Source organism: Myxine glutinosa, chromosome 7, assembly GCF_964187855.1.
Source record: "Myxine glutinosa chromosome 7, kmMyxGlut1.1, whole genome shotgun sequence".
NCBI classification, from domain to species: Eukaryota; Metazoa; Chordata; class Myxini; order Myxiniformes; family Myxinidae; genus Myxine; species Myxine glutinosa.
The window spans coordinates 87,471,434-87,490,063 of NC_136267.1; the positions used below are offsets into that span (position 1 = coordinate 87,471,434).

General features: G+C 45.7%; 2 protein-coding genes across 7 annotated transcripts in view; one reads left to right on the plus strand and one right to left on the minus strand.

Annotated features, from left to right (window-relative positions):
* LOC137431381 (uncharacterized) overlaps nucleotides 1-386 on the minus strand; it is a 118,494-nt gene extending 118,108 nt beyond the window's left edge. For 3 of the 4 annotated variants that reach the window (XM_078781958.1, XM_078781957.1, XM_078781956.1), the window contains exon 1: nucleotides 103-386. In XM_078781958.1, the coding sequence (XP_078638084.1) occupies nucleotides 103-253 (151 nt within the window). In that variant the 5' untranslated portion in view covers nucleotides 254-386. Of the gene's footprint in view, nucleotides 1-64 lie in introns of all 4 variants that reach the window. The other variant, XM_078781959.1, reaches the window with a different exon arrangement.
* On the plus strand, nucleotides 171-18,409 carry LOC137431382 (protein FAM200C-like). 3 transcript variants are annotated; one of them, XM_068122651.2, is made up of 4 exons: nucleotides 171-300; nucleotides 12,348-12,438; nucleotides 12,558-12,663; nucleotides 17,139-18,409. In XM_068122651.2, the coding sequence occupies exons 3-4, from the start codon at nucleotides 12,603-12,605 to the stop codon at nucleotides 18,203-18,205; spliced, it is 1,128 nt and encodes a 375-aa protein (XP_067978752.2). In that variant the 5' UTR covers nucleotides 171-300; nucleotides 12,348-12,438; nucleotides 12,558-12,602; the 3' UTR covers nucleotides 18,206-18,409. The 3 variants fall into 3 exon arrangements, with proteins under 3 accessions (XP_067978752.2, XP_078638086.1, XP_067978751.2); XM_078781960.1 differs by having other exon boundaries at nucleotides 12,348-12,663; nucleotides 16,338-18,409; XM_068122650.2 differs by having other exon boundaries at nucleotides 12,348-12,663.
* Nucleotides 18,410-18,630: the final 221 nt, after the last annotated feature.

Here is an 18,630-nt window from a genome sequence, read left to right on the forward strand (position 1 = left end):
CCCTCTCACCTCCCCTTCGTTCTACCTTTCCTCCTCCCCCCCCCCCCACCTCGCCTGACCTTACCGGCCGTCTTGCCCACCCGTCCAGTCGCATCCTCTCACCGCTCATGCTGTGGCGCTGCCGGATCGCCTGTCCCGCTTCCTTGCCGTCGGCGCTCTGGGCCGCACAGTGCGCGTGCGCGGTACGTCCTGCAAGACCCCCTGGACACGCCCCGTCACTCGCCCCGCCCACACACCGGCGTCTCGTGAACATAGCAAGCGCGGCAGCGCGCTGATGTGACCACCTCGTCTGGAGTCTTGGTACGTGCAGTCCGTCTATTAGTCCTTAGTCTATCGGTCCGTCCACACTACGTCCGTCTCCGGGTCCACGGACTTCTGACACCAGCTGGTCGTGACGCGTTCAGTTCCAACCTCGTATTTAGAATGTTAAATGTCGAGCAAATGTTCAATCGAGTAAATGTATATAATTACTTCCAAAATGTGGCCTATTAGACAAAATGAACGGATTCTGCAAAAGCAATTTATTGAACGGTCACTTTTAAAATCCGGGATTGTTTGGCCGTTCAAACTCGAGCTGTCACGTGTGGGTTCGATTCCCAAACTGAACATAATACTCCTTGTGGGCATGGGGATGCATCAGTGAGTACACCATCTTTTCGAATGGACATTGCACATGCTGACCCGTCTATTTGCATTAGTTTGGGGGAAATGTTAAAGGTCCTGCAGTATCTTTCTCAAAGAGTATGGCATTGTGTACAGGTATCCTACACAAATTACTAATTCCTGCCTCGACCTCGACTAAACCACCGCTATGTCCCTTTCAAAAGAAATTGTACATGCAGTTCCTTCAGAAAGTATTCACACGCCTTAACTTTTTCACATTTTGTTGGGTTACAGCCTGAATTTAAAATGGATTCAATTCAGTTTTTTGTTTTTCACTGATCTACACAAAATACACCACAATGTCAAAGTAGAATTTTCTTTTTTAGAATTATTTTTTACAAAATCAAACTAAAATACGCAATTTCCTGTCTGTCTGTCTGTCTATCTGAGGATTTTTTGATTGCGATACATTCGATCGTTACTTATCCAATCTCAACCAAACTTGGCAGGAGGACTAAGGGTCGCACAAATAAGGTTGTAGCGCATTCATTTGCCCCCCTTCCCAAGGGGTTTTTCTCCCCCAAGTGGGGTTTTACCGCCAATGGGGTTGCGTGTTGAGGTGTATATCCGTGTTAAGTTGGCTTTATTGTGGCGTTTTTCCAAGGCCGCTTCTAATAACAAAATTAATGATAATAGCATAATATTAATGGTATTACAAAACAATAACTAGTGTATGTGATGTATTGCCATAAGGGACACTGGATAGTGCTTCCCCTTCTCTTGTCTTCCACTCCCTCTTTTTATATATTTTGTTTGTCTGGTTGATTTGTTTGTGAAGTAAATGTCAGCTCTTTCACGAGCCTCAATTCAGTATACAAAAAAAAATTAAAAAAAATAATACCAATAATATCCCACCTCCGTAAGGGGTTTTCCTCCTTGAACAAACACTGTCTCAACGTTGATAAATAGCTTGTAGTTATCATGGCGTTTTCGTATGAGCAACGGGTCAACTGCCTCTACCAAAAGTAAAAGTATTACAAACCACATATATATAAAAAATATTATGTCGGTTGGGTCGGAGCATATATAGATTTAGGTAGATCTGCATAGGTAGGTGCTCCGATGATCGTGGGTAGCAAGAACCATCTCGATGTACAGTAAGTCAGGGACCTGTCTAGCCCGGTTTGTCGGATTAAGTGTTTAGGAGGATGATCGGGTGATAGGTCGAATAGGGATTAGGCTAACTCCCCGGTATGACAAATCTGTGATCTATCCAGTGTCCCTTATGGCAATACATCACATACACTAGTTAGGCCCATTAGCGCACACATTAATGAATCCCCCTCCGCCACAATAACAACGGAACTTACGGAAAAGCAGACAGGAAGCGGCCGCGCACAACGCCGGCATGAAGACACACATCAAGCAGACAGGCTGAGGCCACGCCCACCTCGCGATAGATTGACACCGAGGGTTTGATGGGCGGATCACACGACTGGTAAGAAGGGAGTCGTGGATTGGTGAAAGGCCAGGATGACGTCAGAGCTGCCCGGATAAGATACTTGGAGCGGCGGACATTTTGTCTCTTTGATCCGGACTTTGGTGGTGAACGGTTGTGTGCCGACATCTTCTGACTCCTTTTCGTCCCTGGATCCATTCTGCTCGGTCCTCTGTCTCGACTCTTCTTCTTGCCCTTCTTCGTCTGCCCTTGCCTCACCCTGCTCGTTTGGTCCCTTCACCTTCGACCCTCTCGCCACGAACGTTGGGTGCATCGGAGGGCCGTGCCGAATCCGAGAGGATTGCACAGCTGGTGAAGCGGGTTGCACGCCCGCTCGCTCACTTGGCGCGAGAGGTTTTTTCAGGGCCTGGTGAACGGGGGCACATCGAGGCCTTTCTTCCCACCGACCGGAGCTGCGTCGGACGACGCGTTCGAGCCAGACGGACCTGACATCCAGACAGATAAGCCAGCACAAACGCGCACACAATGATTTATTTTATTCATCCTTCCATTGTCTTGTATTTGAAGTCTGTGAGTGGGATCCCAACCTAGGGGGTTTAGTTTTTACCGTCGCATTCTTTGTTATCGGGTTCTGTGTAATAAATATTCCTTTTGAACATAATTCCGTTTTTGTTTGTGAGTTACTTTCCACAGGGTGAAGATGCTGGTGCGCACGGATCGTGAGGTAAATCTCGCCGCTTCTTCTTCCTCTTTCCTTCAACCCCCCGCACGTGTATAGCAAATCCACCATTGATTGTCGCCTCATTAAGCTCGATTGCCATTCGTGATTTCCCTGGTCTTAACCAAGGGGGAGTCACGCGACAATACCAATAATATCCCACCTCCGTAAGGGGTTTTCCTCCTTGAACAAACGCCGTATCAACATTGATAAATTGCTTGAAGTTATCATGGCGTTTTTGTGTGAGCAACGGGTCAACGGCCTCTACCAGAAGTAAAAATATTATAAACCACAAACATGTTTGATTACCTTTTTAAATGGTCGATAATGCTGTTTAACAAAGAACTGAAATAAATTTGGAGAAATCCGGACATTAGTCCATGCTTATCACGTTGACGATCACTCCTGATCGTAGATCTACTACAGTCTATCTATCCCACAAGTGTTAATAACACGACCCTTCCTGCCGCTTCCGTGGAGTTCTTTCAAGGAGTTTTATGATTTGCGATATTGCCTGCCGATTCTCCCCCCTGACACATTCATGGAAGTAAATTTTACTTTGGGGAATGTAGAATGGTGAGGCACAGTCTCAACACAGCTTTGTGTTCTCAGTGAAACATGTGCCATTTAGTCGCTGAATATCACATGTCTTCCATCCATGCCCACGTGCCTTTTACAGAAAGTACATTTTGACTTCCCATCCAAAACGCGCCCATTGGCGACAATCCAGCCCATCAAACACCAGATTACGTATCACATCGAGACCATGGGGACCCCTGTTTTTCTGTGTACCTGCAGACTAGTACCTGAGAAATTATGTATCACCTGTAAGGAGTTTCACTACATGTTTCAAAGGGGGATCATCAGACCATCGGCCAGCAGTTGGGTTTCATTGCTGCACATGATACCCATAGAGACACCTGGTGTCCTAGCACGATCCTTGGAAAGGCAAATTTGCAGTGTTCCCCATGCACAATGGCGTAAAGGTGAGGGTACTGGTGTGCGAGGGGATAGGCTACGTGGGAGTCTTGAGGCAGGGCTGCAGCATACAGCACGTGGCATGTGGGTGGAGAGCACGGTGTACCATTTGGAGTGCATGGTTTGTGCAGCCCACACAGCCCTAGTGGGCATGGCAGCCACAGCTGGGTTCTCTGTGGTGAAATCCCTGGGGTAAATTGGGTCAAAGCAGGTAAGAGACTGAAGCAGACAGCCTGACAATGACGTTTCTAGTTCGAAGAGATTTTCCATGGCATTGTAAATTTAATACTGTTACGGTTATGGCTCCTAGTGGTTAAATAATGAATCTTTAGTACAGCAATTGTTATTTCCTAAGTATCTGTTCCGTTAAGCATATTGTATTACATGTGGATAAATATGCGTTGTGTATTTATTAGATAGGTGGTTTTCCCTTCGGGTTAGACTTTTGGAACACTGAGGAGGGATTTAGCTGTAGATCTCAAAGTCCGGCAGGGTACATAAGGGGTGATAATGTCCATTATGTAGGCCAGGTTCATATTTTGTGCTTTATAGGTGAGTAGAAGGATCTTAAAAACTACTCTATTTTCATTGGAAAGCCAGTGGAGGTTTTTTTGTGAGATATTTTGCCTTCTTGGAACTTTCTCAATAATTTGAGCAGCAGTGTTTTGTACATGTTGTCGACATTCCTTTATTTGGGCTGCAGCTACCCTTCCAACTAGCTTTGTTATATAGCTAAGATTAGATATTGGGCAATAGCTACTGAGCTCCTCACGTGGGAGGCTGTTCTTCTTCAGTCGAGGGGTCACAAGGGTGTGTTCATCTAAACAGAGACTTCCCCTGTTTGCAGACTAGAGTTGATTATCCTCCTTGAGGCAGGTGGGAGAACATGAATGCATTTTTTCAACAATGATGTTGGTAAGGGGTCACGCTCACAAGAGGTTGTAGATGCAGCCTTGATGATATTGATAACTTCATCTTCCATGACAGTATCATACTCTTCCATGGATGTGTCACAGTGTTCGATAACTTCACCTGACAGGTCTTCATTTACTTGCTGATTGAGCTTGTCTCGTAGAAGTCAAATCTTCTGTTTGAAGAAGTCACCAAAGGAGTTGGCTAACTGTCGAGGACACTCATATTGGGGTGGAATCATTTTTGGGGCTGGTGAAGACAAATGGTACATCTCCTTATGAACCTGAAGGCCTGACGTACAGTAAGTGTTAATCATTCAGATTTCCTTCAATCCTGCTTAGCTTTTTGAAGGGCATCCAAATACTATGGGGCATGAGGTCTAAGTATGACTTCTTTATTTAATAGCAGAGCATGGTTGTCTTGGATTCTACGGAGCTCAGAATTATAGAGGGTTAAAAGCTTTTCTAAAGTGTTCGGTTTATTTATTCGTATGCAGTCTGTGGCTGCTTGGCTACATCATTTTCTAGAGGTACGGTAGTGCCGCTGATGCAGTTCCCCCGTTACCAGTAAGCTGATACTCATTTTGCCGACCTCAGAAGGATGAAAGGTTGAGTCATCCTACCTGGTTTTAATTCATCGGCATGACAGGGGCTTTAAGTCAAGACCCTAACATCTTAAGGCAGCCACCTTAACTGTTAAGCCAACACCAGGCTCAACTGTTCGGTGAATCAACGAGAAGTCTAGATGTCATGATGTTGTTACGGTTTGTGACCTTTTTCTTCTTCCTTCCCCCACACCCCCTGTGAGTTAGACCAAGTGGTTTGGTCCATGTGTATAAAGCCTATGATTGGCTGTGGGGCAGGGGAGTGGCCAGGAAGGTGATTCAGAGGAGTGAGTTGCCATTTTGGAGGAGGGCTTATGGCAGAGTGCTTTTTCGGGGGTTGTGGAGTGTCCAGCTGCAATCACTCTACCTGAAGGGTGACGTTGATCGCACTCTTGCTGCCTACCACTGGGGCCTGCCTTGGGGCCGACTCATGGACTTGCCTACCCCTACCCTCTCGTGCTGGACCTGCCCTGGAGCCTACTGTTGGGCCTGCCTTGGGGCCTACTACGGGGCCTGCCCTGGTGCCTACTCTTGGACCTGCCTACTCTTGGACCGGCCTACTCTTGGACCTGCCTACTCTTGGACCGGCCTACTCTTGGACCTGCCTACTCTTGGACCGGCCTACTCTTGGACCTGCCTACTCTTGGACCCGCCTACTCTTGGACCCGCCTACTCTTGGACCCGCCTACTCTTGGACCCGCCTACTCTTGGACCCGCCTACTCTTGGACCCGCCTACTCTTGGACCGGCCTACTCTTGGACCGGCCTACTCTTGGACCGGCCTACTCTTGGACCGGCCTACTCTTGGACCGGCCTACTCTTGGACCGGCCTACTCTTGGACCGGCCTACACTTGGACCGGCCTACTCTTGGACCGGCCTACTCTTGGACCTTCCTACTCTTGGACCTTCCTACTCTTGGACTGGCCTACTCTTGGACCTGCCTACTCTTGGACTGGCCTACTCTTGGACCTGCCTACTCTTGGACTGGCCTATTCGGGTTTTTCCCTCTTTTCTCCCTTCTTGGTTTTATGTGTTGGAAGTGATTTTCGTGTGATAATCCATAAATAAAGACAGTGTGATTGAAGGCTTGGCTTGGTGTGCTTCAGGCCTTAACAATGTCCTGCTGGAAATTGTCAACACTGATATCTTTTAGTTTTCAGGTTGTAATAGGATGATATATGGGATTGGGACGTGCAGTAAGGAGGCGACACTCGATCACCATGTGATCAGATGGCAAGGATGAGTATGTTGAGACTGCCGACATGAAACCATCTTCCTCTTGTGATGTGATTGAGCGCATGCCCGCTTGCTTGAGTGTGTAGGGCTCATTACATAGTTGCAAAGGTTAGTCATGCAGCTCTAACATTTGAAGAAATCAGAATGAGTCACTGCTCTCTGGATCTTCAAAATGCAAATTTAAATCGTCAACTATTATTAGTTTCTGATGTGTGATGGAGAGAACCTCAGAGGGAAGCGTTCCCTGTTTAAGGCTGTTGGTGTATGTCTGTCCTTCTTGGAGGTTGGTCGTCTATATATCACCACCAACCCAAACGTATAGTTTTCAAACGATGACAGCGTCAAATCAATGTATTTGAAAAGACTATAAGTTAGAGAGTTCATTCTCGACTACATCGAATCCCTTGTGTACAAGAATCCCTATGCCTTCTTCGCTGCAGTCTATGCGGGGAACGTGGTAGAAAGTGAAGTTTGGAAGTGTGTGTGTCTGCAAGAGTATGACTGCCTCTCTCATTGTTGGTAAGCCATGTCTCGGTGAGAGCAAGAATGCCGAGACGATTTGCGACAAAAAAATCAGATTGCTGTGCCCTGGAACTTCATTGATCAGGCATTCCACAGGGCAAATCTGGTTAGTGTATTTGAATGGCAAATGGCAATCGAAATGTCGATCAGAGTACATCGAGTCAAACAGGGCATAACTCCAGCAAAGCAGTTAAATTCTTTGGAATGATTGTGCTAAGTAATTCGTGTTGAAATACATTGCTGCCTGTTTAAGGTTCGTCTATTTTGACCCCCTCTGCACATTCGCTCTCTGGCAATGTTCATTTCACCAAGTCTGTCCCAGGTGGAGCGATCAACTCTGTTGAGTTCTTCTTTCAAAGTGCGCTTTATCTCAAAAAACTGTCTCTTTGTGTAGCGGGAGCAGCTGTACATCTTAGCGAAGCAAGTGGGGAAGCAGCCATACATCTCAGGGAGGCGAGTGGGGGAGCAGCCGTACATCTCATGGAGGTGAGTGAGGGAGCAGCCAAACATCTCAGGGAGGTGAGTGAGGGAGCAGCCAAACATCTCAGGGAGGTGAGTGGGGCAGCAGACATACTTCTCAGGGAGGCGAGTGTGGCAGCAGCCATACATCTCATGGAGGCGAGTGGGGGAGCAGCCATACATCTCATGGAGGCAAATGAAGAAGCAGCCATACATCTCATGGAGGCGAGTAGGGGTGCAGCCATACATCTCAGGGAGGCGAGTGGGGAGCAGCCGTACATCTCATGGAGGCGAGTGGGGAGCAGCCGTACATCTCATGGAGGTGAGTGAGGGAGCAGCCAAACATCTCAGGGAGGTGAGTGGGGCAGCAGACATACATCTCAGGCAGGCGAGTGGGGCAGCAGACATACATCTCAGGGAGGCGAGTGGGGGAGCAGCCATACATCTCAGGGAGGCGAGTGGGGAAGCAGCCAGACATCTCATGGAGGCGAGTGGGGGAGCAACCGTACATCTCAGGGAGGTGAGTGGGGAAGCAGCCATACATCTCATGGAGGCGAGTAGGGGAGCAGCCATACATCTCAGGGAGGTAAGTGGGGGAGCAGCCATACATCTCAGGGAGGCGAGTGGGGAGCAGCCATACATCTCAGGGAGGTTAGTGGGGAGCAGCCGTACATCTCTGCCCTGGGGAAGGTGGGGAGGGGTGGGGGCTTACTGACTCACCGAGTTGGACTGGAGCTATCCGGAACGACTTGGGGCCATTTCAATACGTTTTATATTGTAATGAGAAGATAATTGAGAATTGTAAGAGCTCAAATTTTAGATGGTTGTAATTTGGATAGCTATGGGATTCTGCCAGGCAAGGAGAGGAGAGAGAGAGGCAGAGCTATGATCATCTCATGGAAGGGGTGGAGCCCAACGCCTGGAGGATGGGGGGGGGGGGGGGTTGGGGGAGGGAGAGTTGTCACAGGAGACAAGGGAGGAGCTGCAAAAAGGCGCAATATTCCAGCAGATATGTGAAATGTATGAAGGTATTGTGCACTTGATGATAAAAGCATGAAATTTGGCAGGTGACTAGGAATGTCCAGAGTAAGAAAACTGGCTATAGGGCCATTGCAAATTTGCTCCATGATGGCTGTGACAAACACTTTTCCAAACGGGTGGGAACACGCCTTATGAAGTACTTCCAGGTGTCATGATAATGTAATAAAATGAGTATAATCATGGTATTATGTGTTGGTTTCCCATCTGTATGTATGTATGTATGGCCTGAAATGATGCTTACTTACATATTATTTATTCTTCTTGCAAGTGCTGACCTTAACTCATTTGCTACGTCAATCGACATTGTGAACTCTGGTGTTGGTCCAACATTTAATTAGTGTTTGGTGGTGGTCAAACTAAATATCCTGGCTAACAATGGCGAAGGTACACAAGATCATGGATCCTCAACAGGCTGCAGGGACATCCAATAGAGCATGTCCAATAGACTGGGACACATGTTTTCTGTGGCAGGAAGAAACTTCCGAGTCACTGATCTGCCCAGCTAATTCAAGGCGAGGCACAGAGGGAGCAGGTTACAGAACCATAGCCAGCACTCTTCAGGCATTTGGCAGGATTGGCTGTCTGCTAAGAGCAATACATCTCACAACTGGATGATGGTGATGGAATTGAGGCAACACTGCAACATCATAAGGCCAAGCTTCATGACTCTTGCAGGCTGAAATTCAACAAAACCAAACTGCATCGTGCGTAGAAAAGAAAATCATCAGCCAAAGAAAGTACCAGTACAGAAGTGAGCAAGAAGTTCACCCGGCTGAATATGGGGCAGTCTTCACCTCTTACTACAAAATGTTTCTTCTGTAGTGAATTTGAGGCTGGGGAGACACATTGCATGAAGCATCAACAATTTGACCTTGATGCTCGAGTCAGGAAATGTGTCCTTCAACTAGAAGACAAGTATCTGCTGGCCAAATTGAGTGCTGGTGACTTGATTGCACAGGAAGCGAAGTACCACGTCAAATGCATGGTCTCTCTGTATAACAGAGAACAAGAAACAAAGTCATCCAAAGAGACTGACGTTGATTCCGTCAACCATGGCATTGCATTAGCTGGACTGATTTCCTATATTCAGGAAGTTCGCATGGACAGTGGAGTGGCAGCAATATTCCGTGTCAGACCTGGTCATTGGCCTATTTTCCAGACATGATAGCAGTAATAAAAGGCCGAGAGGTTGCACTTATTTGCAATGAGGATGTTGGACCTGCTTTACAAAACGCATGTGCATATGATGCTGACAGTGATACCGTTAATTTTGCAAGAGCTGCTAACATAGTTCAGAGAGACATGCTGAAAATGAAAACAAGATTCAGTGGTACATTTGGTGATCAGTGCCAAGAGGAATCGTTACCAAGTTCCCTTCCTGCACTAGTATCTATGATCCTGAATGGGCCAAATATCGAAACACAAGCAAGTTTCACATGAGTGCCTCAACCAGTACTTACCATCACACAGCTGTTGATGTTCAACAGTTTTGTGCACCGTGGGGAGACCTCTACCTGTAGCAGGTGCTACAACACACAGTCAACAATGAGAGACACCTCTGCCAGTCTATCTAGGAGTGATGGTTCACACAAAGACACGCAAGCATGATCTTGTAGACACTCTGTTCAACTTAGGACTGTCTATCTCATATGACAGAGTGCTGAACATCTCCACTGATCTAGGGAACAAGATTTGTCAACACTACGAGACTGAGAAAGTGGCCTGCCCTCCTCATCTGAGAGGTGCTCTCTTCACAACTGCTGCAGTTGATAACATCGATCACAAACCAAGCTCGACAACTGCTCATGATTCATTCAATGGAACAGACATATCCCTCTTTCAGCTTCCAAATTCTGACACCAGTGGAGTGAAATGGGCCATGCAGGGTTGTGATGATACCCAGACTGACTAAAAGAAGACCTTGGCCCAGTTGCCAGAATCGTATACAGTCATGTGAAAAAGTAAGTACACCCCATGTAAAGTTTTGACTTTTTCAACATATTTCAACATACAGCGATTTGATCTTCATTTCAACAATATTGAGAGATAAAGGTGATATAATATAACAAATATCATGAAACATTTAAATTTTGTAGTCCATTGTATAATTTAAATAAACATAAATGCAAATTTCGCACGTGGTAAAAGTAAGTACACCCCTACAACCTACATTTATCACTACTTCAAATACCTAAAATTAGAATCAGGTGCACCAGCTCAGGTGCAAATGATTAGAACATCGTAAGAGAGGATCTTGGAGGAACCTGTCTTATTTAAACCTCAGACATTTCGTTTGGTTTGCTCTTTGTTGTTGAAGTGTGTGGCGTCACCATGCCTAGATCAAAAGAGCTCTCTGAGGCCTTCAGAAAGAAGGTTATAGATGCCTACAAGTCTGGGAAGGGATGTAAAAAGATCTCCAAACGATTTGAAATCAATCATTCGACTGTCCAGAAGATCATCTACAAGTGGAGAAGATTTCAAACAACTGCCAACTTGTTCAGGCCAGGCCACCCCAGCAAGTTCAGCCCGAGAGCAGACCGCAAGATGCTGAAAGAAGTCTCGAAGAACCCCAGAATGTCATCATGGGACCTACAGGTAGCTCTTGCCACTGTTGATGTCAAAGTGCACGAGTCTACCATTGGAAGAGGCTGCACAAATTTGATCTACATGAGAGGTGTGCCAGGAGGAAACCTTTGCTGTCCAGAAAGAACATCAGGGCAAGACTAAAGTTTGCCAATGAACACCTAGGCAAAGACCAGCACTTCTGGAACAATGTGCTCTAGACAGATGAGTCAAAGGTAGAGCTATTTGGCCACAGTACCAGAAGACATGTTTGGCAAAAACCAAAGACAGCATTTGACCACAAGAACCTGACACCAACTGTAAAGCATGGTGGTGGAAATATTATGGTTTGGGGCAGCTTTGCTGCATCAGGATCTGGGCAGCGCACCATCATAGAATCCACTATGAATTCTTCATTGTTCCAGAGGGTGCTTGAGGATAATGTGAGGCCATCTGTCGGAAAGTTGAAGCTCAACCGAAGGTGGACCTTGCAACATGACAATGACCCTAAACATACCAGTAAATCCAACAAGGAATGGCTGAAAAGAAAGAAATGAATGGTTCTGGAATAGCCAAGTCAAAGCCCGGATCTAAATCCCATCGAGATGTTGTGGGGGGATTTGAAATGAGCTGTGCATGCAAGAAACCCTTCAAACATCGCACAGCTGAAAGAATTCTGCATGGAGGAGTGGGCAAAAATTTCTCCCAGTCGATGTCAGAGACTGGTAGACAGTTATAAGAAACGCCTACTTGAGGTCGTTTCTGCCAAAGGGGGCAATACCACCTATTAGAGCCAAGGGTGTACTTACTTTTTCCACATGCGAAATTTGCATTTATGTTTATTTAAATTAAACAATGGACTACAAAATGTAAATGTTTCATGATATTTGTTATATTATATCACCTTTATCTATCAATATTGTTGAAATGAAGATCAAATAGCTGTATGTTGAAATATGTTGAAAAAGTCAAAACTTTACATGGGGTGTACTTACTTTTTCACGTGACTGTACCAGTACGCCTTCAGCCCCAGTGCCCAGAAAGGATCCACCAGTGCCTAAAACAGATGGGCCAAACAGAGCTGACTGTCGACGTATACCTGAGGCCATGCAGAAAGAATACAGGTAAAGTATAGGTAAAGTATAGGAAGTTGTCTTTCATAATCACCTAATTGCAGTTGTTCTTTGAAAATGTATACATATAGTTTTTCTTTGAAAATAAGTTACACGATTGTATTTCTCTTGTGTTTTCAGTTGGCTGGAGCATGTGAAGCAGACAGTCGCTACTGACTCATTCAGTGATGAAGAAGCTGTCTCCTGGGCTGCATATCACGCGAGTCAGCAGGTAGTTGGTTCAGAGCCAGAGATCAGCGTATCATTTACAACATCCATTGAATTCTTCCCCTGTTCTATGACCAAGCAAACTCTGTTGCCATGATTCATCATTCAATGGATGTTGTACAGAAGGCAGTGGAGATACTCATTCCTGGACAAGTGCCCATCATTACCATGGATCAGCCTCTGTTTACACTTGGAAAGCAAATCCAGTGGAGTTGCCCCACAAGCTATGGTGAGGACAAATTCATTGTAATGTTCGGTGGACTGCACATTGAAATGACAGCTCTTAAGACACTTGGAGATCTTCTAGACCAGGGGTTTTAACCTGTGATCCATGGACCTCTTTGGGGTCCGTGGATGGGCTTCAGGGGGTCCGTGAACCAGGCGCATAAAAATTATTTAAAATTTATTTTCGCTAGCTTTTTATAAAAAGTTTTATTTTTTGTCTATGTACAGGATGTTATGTACTTATTCTTGCTTACTGAAGACTAGTAGATCTGTAAGGTACGTTGAAATGGGATGATACTGAGTGTACAGTCAGGTAACATACAGTCGTCATCGTCGTCAAGTTATGACTTCTAGAATAGTTCCCGTAGATAGAAATTGAAGAAAATGTACCCTGCCCCAGATTTTAGCGCTAGCCACTGGACCTCGTGTTTACAGTTTGGTATCGTCGTTTGCACGACCGCCACCCAGTGCCACTCCATAATTAAGTGCTTATTTCTCACTTTCCATGGCTTGTCACGACTCAGGAATCTTCTCATATACTGGTGAGGTTTAAAACGTTATAGTATCTTCAGATCCATGTTTTTTTTCCTATATAATTACACTGTATATTCCATTTTTATTTTTTTTCTTCTTTTTTTTGTATACAAGATCGAGGCTTGTGAAAGAGCGAACATTAATCACACAGAAAGACAAACCGACACATAAAACATATAACATCGGGAGCGGTAGACAAGATGGGTAGAGAGGGGGAAGGACACAAACACAACATTTGAGAGCAGGGACCGAGAGACATGGAGACATCGAGAGATCTGAGAGAGGGCGAGGGCTTTGGGGGGGGGGGGGCATGGGAAGGGGGCGGTGGGAGAGGTATAAAACATATGGACACTGCCAGGACTTCCAGGAAAGAAGTTGGAATTTCAAACAAGGTGGATCTGGGGTGAATTAGCGGGGGTAGAAAAGATCAAGGTTTTGGATGGGGGAAGATAAGAGATGGTGGTGAACAGCTGTTTTAAAGACCTGGAGGGAGGAGTGGGATTGAAGGGAGTGAGGGAGTTTGTTCCAGAGGCGGGAGAAAAGAGGAATGAAAGAGTGAAGGTGAGCAGAGAGCCGAGATTTCGGCAGTTTAACCATCAGAGGGTTGCTGGCAGATCTTGTGCGACCTGGAGGAATATTTGGGGGACAGCACAGAGAGAGCTGGGGGTGCAAGGCCGGAGAGGAGTCGGTAGAAGACAGAAAGACCACCTACCTGCCTGCGGTGAGTGAGTGAAAGGCCCTCAGAGATAGCTTCATCGCGGGAGATTCCAATAATTCTGAAAGCTTTGGTTTCAACAGCGTGAAGCCGAGCTAGGTGTGAGGCAGGAGCACCGGCCCATAGGGGAGAACAGTATTCCATTGAGCTGCGGATGAAAGCCTTGTATGTGGTGAGGAGCTCAGGTGTGCCGAGGAAGGACTTCGCACGACGGAGGATGCCCAGTCGGCGACTGGCTTTGGAGGCCAGCTTGGAAATGTGGTTTTCCCAAGAAAGATCATGGCAGATAGTGAGACCCAAAAGCTTGAGCGACAGAACTTCTTGGAGAGGATTGTTGAGAAAGTAGTTGGGAGGGTTGTCCAGTCGATCTTTTCGGAGAGACATAGTAAGAGTGTGAGATTTGTCAGGATTGAAAGACATGTTCCACTTGTTTGACCAGTCTGTGATTTTGTCCAAGTCTTCAGAGAGTGAGGAGGCTGCAGACTGCCGATCTGAGGGAAGAGGAATGGAGCGGCAGAGAGTGGAGGCATCAGCAAAGAGATAGAGAGGATTTTCAAGAGAGTCAGAGAGATCATTGATGAAGACCAGAAAAAGCACGGGGCCCAGAACACTGCCTTGGGGAACTCCAGCCTGAACAGGAAGAGGAGATGAGAGAAACCCATTCAGGGCCACACGTTGACGACGACTAGAGAGAAAGTCCGCCAGCCATGCGTGGAGATTTCCATGGATACCAAAGGAGGAGAGTTTGATGAGCAGAGCGGGGTGCCAGACCGTGTCGAAGGCACGTGATATGTCGAGGGAGACAGCTCTAATTTCCTGTTTGGCATTGAGGACCTCCATCCATTGTTGAGACAGCAGAAGCAGCATGTCCAGAGTAGAGTGACCTGGTCTGAAACCAAATTGATGATCAGAGATCAAGCCATTGGAGAAGAGGAAAGATTTCATATCCGAAGCAATGATGGATTCCATGACTTTGCTGATAATTGGGAGAAGGCTGATTGGTCTGTAGTTGCTAGGATCTGTTTTTGCACCTTTTTTGTGCAAAGCGGTGATGTTGGCTGATTTCCAAGCAGATGGCAGTTGACCTTGAGCAAAAGAGAGGGTGAAGAGAACAGAGAGAGGGTGAGATAGAGCAGCAGAGCAGGATTTTAGGACCCGTGGGCTGATGCCGTCGGGTCCAGTTGCAGAATCAGAGTCGAGGGTTGACAGAAACTTTTCCACCTTGTCAGGAGGAAAGGACACGGAGTCCAGGAGCAGCAGGGTACGACTGGGTATGGTGGGTACAGAGAGGGATGGGTTTGGGACACAAGATTTAGAGGCAAACACAGAGTTGAGGCATTCAGCTTTTTCACGTGCGGAGTCAGCTGTGTAGCCGTTTGAGGTAAGGGAGGGGATGGAGGGGGAACAAACACCAGAAACGGATTTGACCAGACGCCACCAGGATTTGGAAGAGGGAGACAGATAAGAGAGTTCGGTCTTGAGAACGGAGAGATATTGTTTCCTGGCTCTCCTGAGGGTGGACACACACTTGTTTCGGGCTTTGTGAAAGGAAATGAGATTTCCTTCCGTTGGATTTGCTTTCCAGGAGACGAAGGCAAGTTGTTTCTGGGCAACAGCCTCACCACAAGATTCCGTGTACCATGGACGGGAGGATGGGTATGACAACTGAAGACGAGATGGGATAAATCTGTGCATGAGAGAGAGCAATTTACTTTGGAAGAATTCCCAGGATGCGTTGATGTCAGAGGTGGTAGAGATGGGAGACCAGTCCAGATGATTGATGGCTGCTTGAAGACCGTGCCAGTTGGCCTGAGTGAAATGCCAGACTCGTCGACGCTGAGCAGGCTCCCTGAGGATGGTCAGAGAGATGTCCACTTTAACAAGGACATGATCAGATGATCCGATTGGAGCAGAAGAAGAGCAGCAGACATTTTCAGGGAAGTTAGTCATAACCAAGTCCAGAAGAGAAGATGTTCCGTTGACTGAGATCCGACTGACAATTACCCATCAATATAATTTTTCCATCTACCTGCGTCACGCACTGGCTCTGATTTTCCTTCCTGCTTGCCATGTTTTTATCTGCATTTATTTTCTACATTACAATGTATTGTATATCTTTCATCCATATTTTAATAGATAAATAATGCATGAAACTGTGAATATAAATATTGGGGTACCATGTTTTTCTCCATTTCCTTCCATTCAAAGATATTTACATACCCCATACCCGGGTATTATCATTAATTCGGAGTAGAATCAGTGAGCTTGTCTCATATTTCAGGGGACTCTATCTTAATGTATGCTCATATTGACATATCATGAACCCAGGTTTAGTGAACAATTCCTTTGAACATGCCATTGTTGTTGCCTTTTGACCCAGTCATGAAAAATGTGTTTTTGTTTTGTTTTGTTTTGTGTGTGACTAGCAGTTCATGCAGCAGATCTGAGATTTAATGAAAAGCATGCCTCAATTGTTTCATACACACAGCTGGCCTAAACTTATCAAAACCAAAATTTATCAAATTTATCAAAACTTATCAAATCTAAACCTAAACTAAACTTATTTCGTGATGTAACACAAAAGCCACAGTGTTTCTTGTGTGGCAAGGTTCTTGCCAATGGAAGCATGAAGCCAACAAAGCTGAAGGAGCTCCTCACGTCTGTCCATCCTGAAAATACATCGGACAGTGTGGATCTTTTTCGTGCAAAGGCTCGATTTGGAAAGGTTGGAACTTTGCCAAAACTTGAATTCGCCCCAACACAAAAGCCTTGTCTTGAAGCATCCTACAAGGTTGTTTATCGCATTTCCAAACAAAAGAAGCCAATCACAATTGGAGAGACTTTAGTAAAGCCATGTGCCCTGGACATGGTCGAGTTGGTTTGTGGATTGGAGCCGAGGAAGAAAATTTAAGCAGTGCCTTTGTGAAATGATGTCATACATTCCAGAATAGTTGATATTTCTTGTAATATTTTGAAGCAGGTCATGGAGGAATTGGCAGCTATGCCATTTCCCTTCAGTATGCAACTGGATGAAAGTGATGACATCTCTCAGTGTAGCCAGCTCCTTGTTTTCGTCCGTTATGTGCATGCTGATGCCATCAAAGAAGAATTCCGATTTTGTGAGCCCCTTTTGGAAACTACAAAGGCCATTGACATTTTAGAAATGCTGAAAAATTTCTTTGCCAAGCAAAACTTTGACTGGAAGAAAATTTTGGGTACTCTGTGCACAGATGGAGCACCTGCGATGCTTGGCAACACATCTGGCTTTACTGCTCTGGTGAAGAAAGAAGCTCCTCACGTCATCGTGACTCACTGTTTTCTACATCGGCATGCACTGGCATCAAAGACTCTGCCAACAATCCTGAAAGAAGTCTTGTCTACTGCCGTGAAAGTTGTCAACTTCTTCAGAGCCAGGGCTCTGAATTATCGCGTTTTCAAGAGGTTTTGTCATGAAATGGGAGCAGAATATGAAGTTCTTCTCTACCACACAGAGGTTCGCTGGTTTTCCAGAGGACAAATCTTGAAGCGCTTGATGGAACTTAGGGCAGAAGTTTCACTTTTTTTGAGAGAAAAGGAAAGTCCACTCTCGGAACAGTTTGACAGGGAGGAGTTCATTCACGGCTTGGCTTATTTGGCGGATATTTTTGGCCATATGAATGTGATAAGTGTTTCGATTCAAGGCCCTGCAGTCACTATTATGGATGCTGCTGAAAACCTACAAGCTCTTTTGGCCAAGCTGCCACTGTGGAAGAGGAGATTGGAGGCAGGCAACGATGCAAACTTTGCAATGCTGGAGGAAGTGCTTCTGCAGGATGGCGTCGAGAGAGACAAAGCCCTGTCAATTTCTCTGCAGGCAGAAATGTGCAGACACCTGGACACACTGCAGAACTCGTTCAAAGGTTACTTCTGCTCAGATGACCTTAAAGTTGAAACGTGGATTCATAATCCTTTCCTTGCTGATATAAACTGTATTAATGATGCAGACCTTGCCAAAGATGACCTCATTGACCTGAGGACAAAGGAAATGATACGACATGAGTTCAACTCGAAGAGTCTTGGAGAATTTTGGTGTTCCTTGACACAACCCTACCCTCGTCTGGCAAAGCGAGCTGTGGGAGCTCTGATTCCATTTGCAACCACATATCTTTGCGAGTCAGGATTTTCAGCACTTGTTACCATCAAAACGAAAAGTAGAAATCGATTGGATGTCAAACATGACATGCGTGTTGCCTTGTCAAAGACCACTCCCCAATTTCATCTTCTTATTGAAGCCAAACAACAACAGCCTTCTCACTGAAATGTACTTTTGAGCAGAATTGAAGTTTATTTTTGGTTTAATTTGCACAATTTGGGTATATTTTATTCAGGGAATGGTCATTGATTTTTGCATGAAAAAAGTGAGATATATTCTTTGTAAAGATTGTTTTTTAAATTCTGATTATGATGGTATGTGAAGGAAATAATTTTCCTCTGCAATAAAATTTATTCATTGTATGCAAAATTTTGTGTTTATGTGCTTATGTGCATTTTTCTGGGGAGGGGTGCGTAGCTTTCACCAGATTCTCAAAGGGGTCCATGACTCAAAAAAAGGTAAAGAACCCCTGTTCTAGATAATAGTGGATGGACCAGTGTACTGGTAGAAGCAGGTGTGGCCACATCTGGCACTGCAGATTCATTTCTCAAAGCCTCTCATGTTACTTGCACGCGGGGTGCTCATCAGGT

Excerpts from the sequence above, each read along its gene's own strand:
- LOC137431382 (XM_078781960.1), top strand. The coding sequence starts at position 16,892 with ATGGAGGAATTGGCAGCTATGCCATTTCCCTTCAGTATGCAACTGGAT.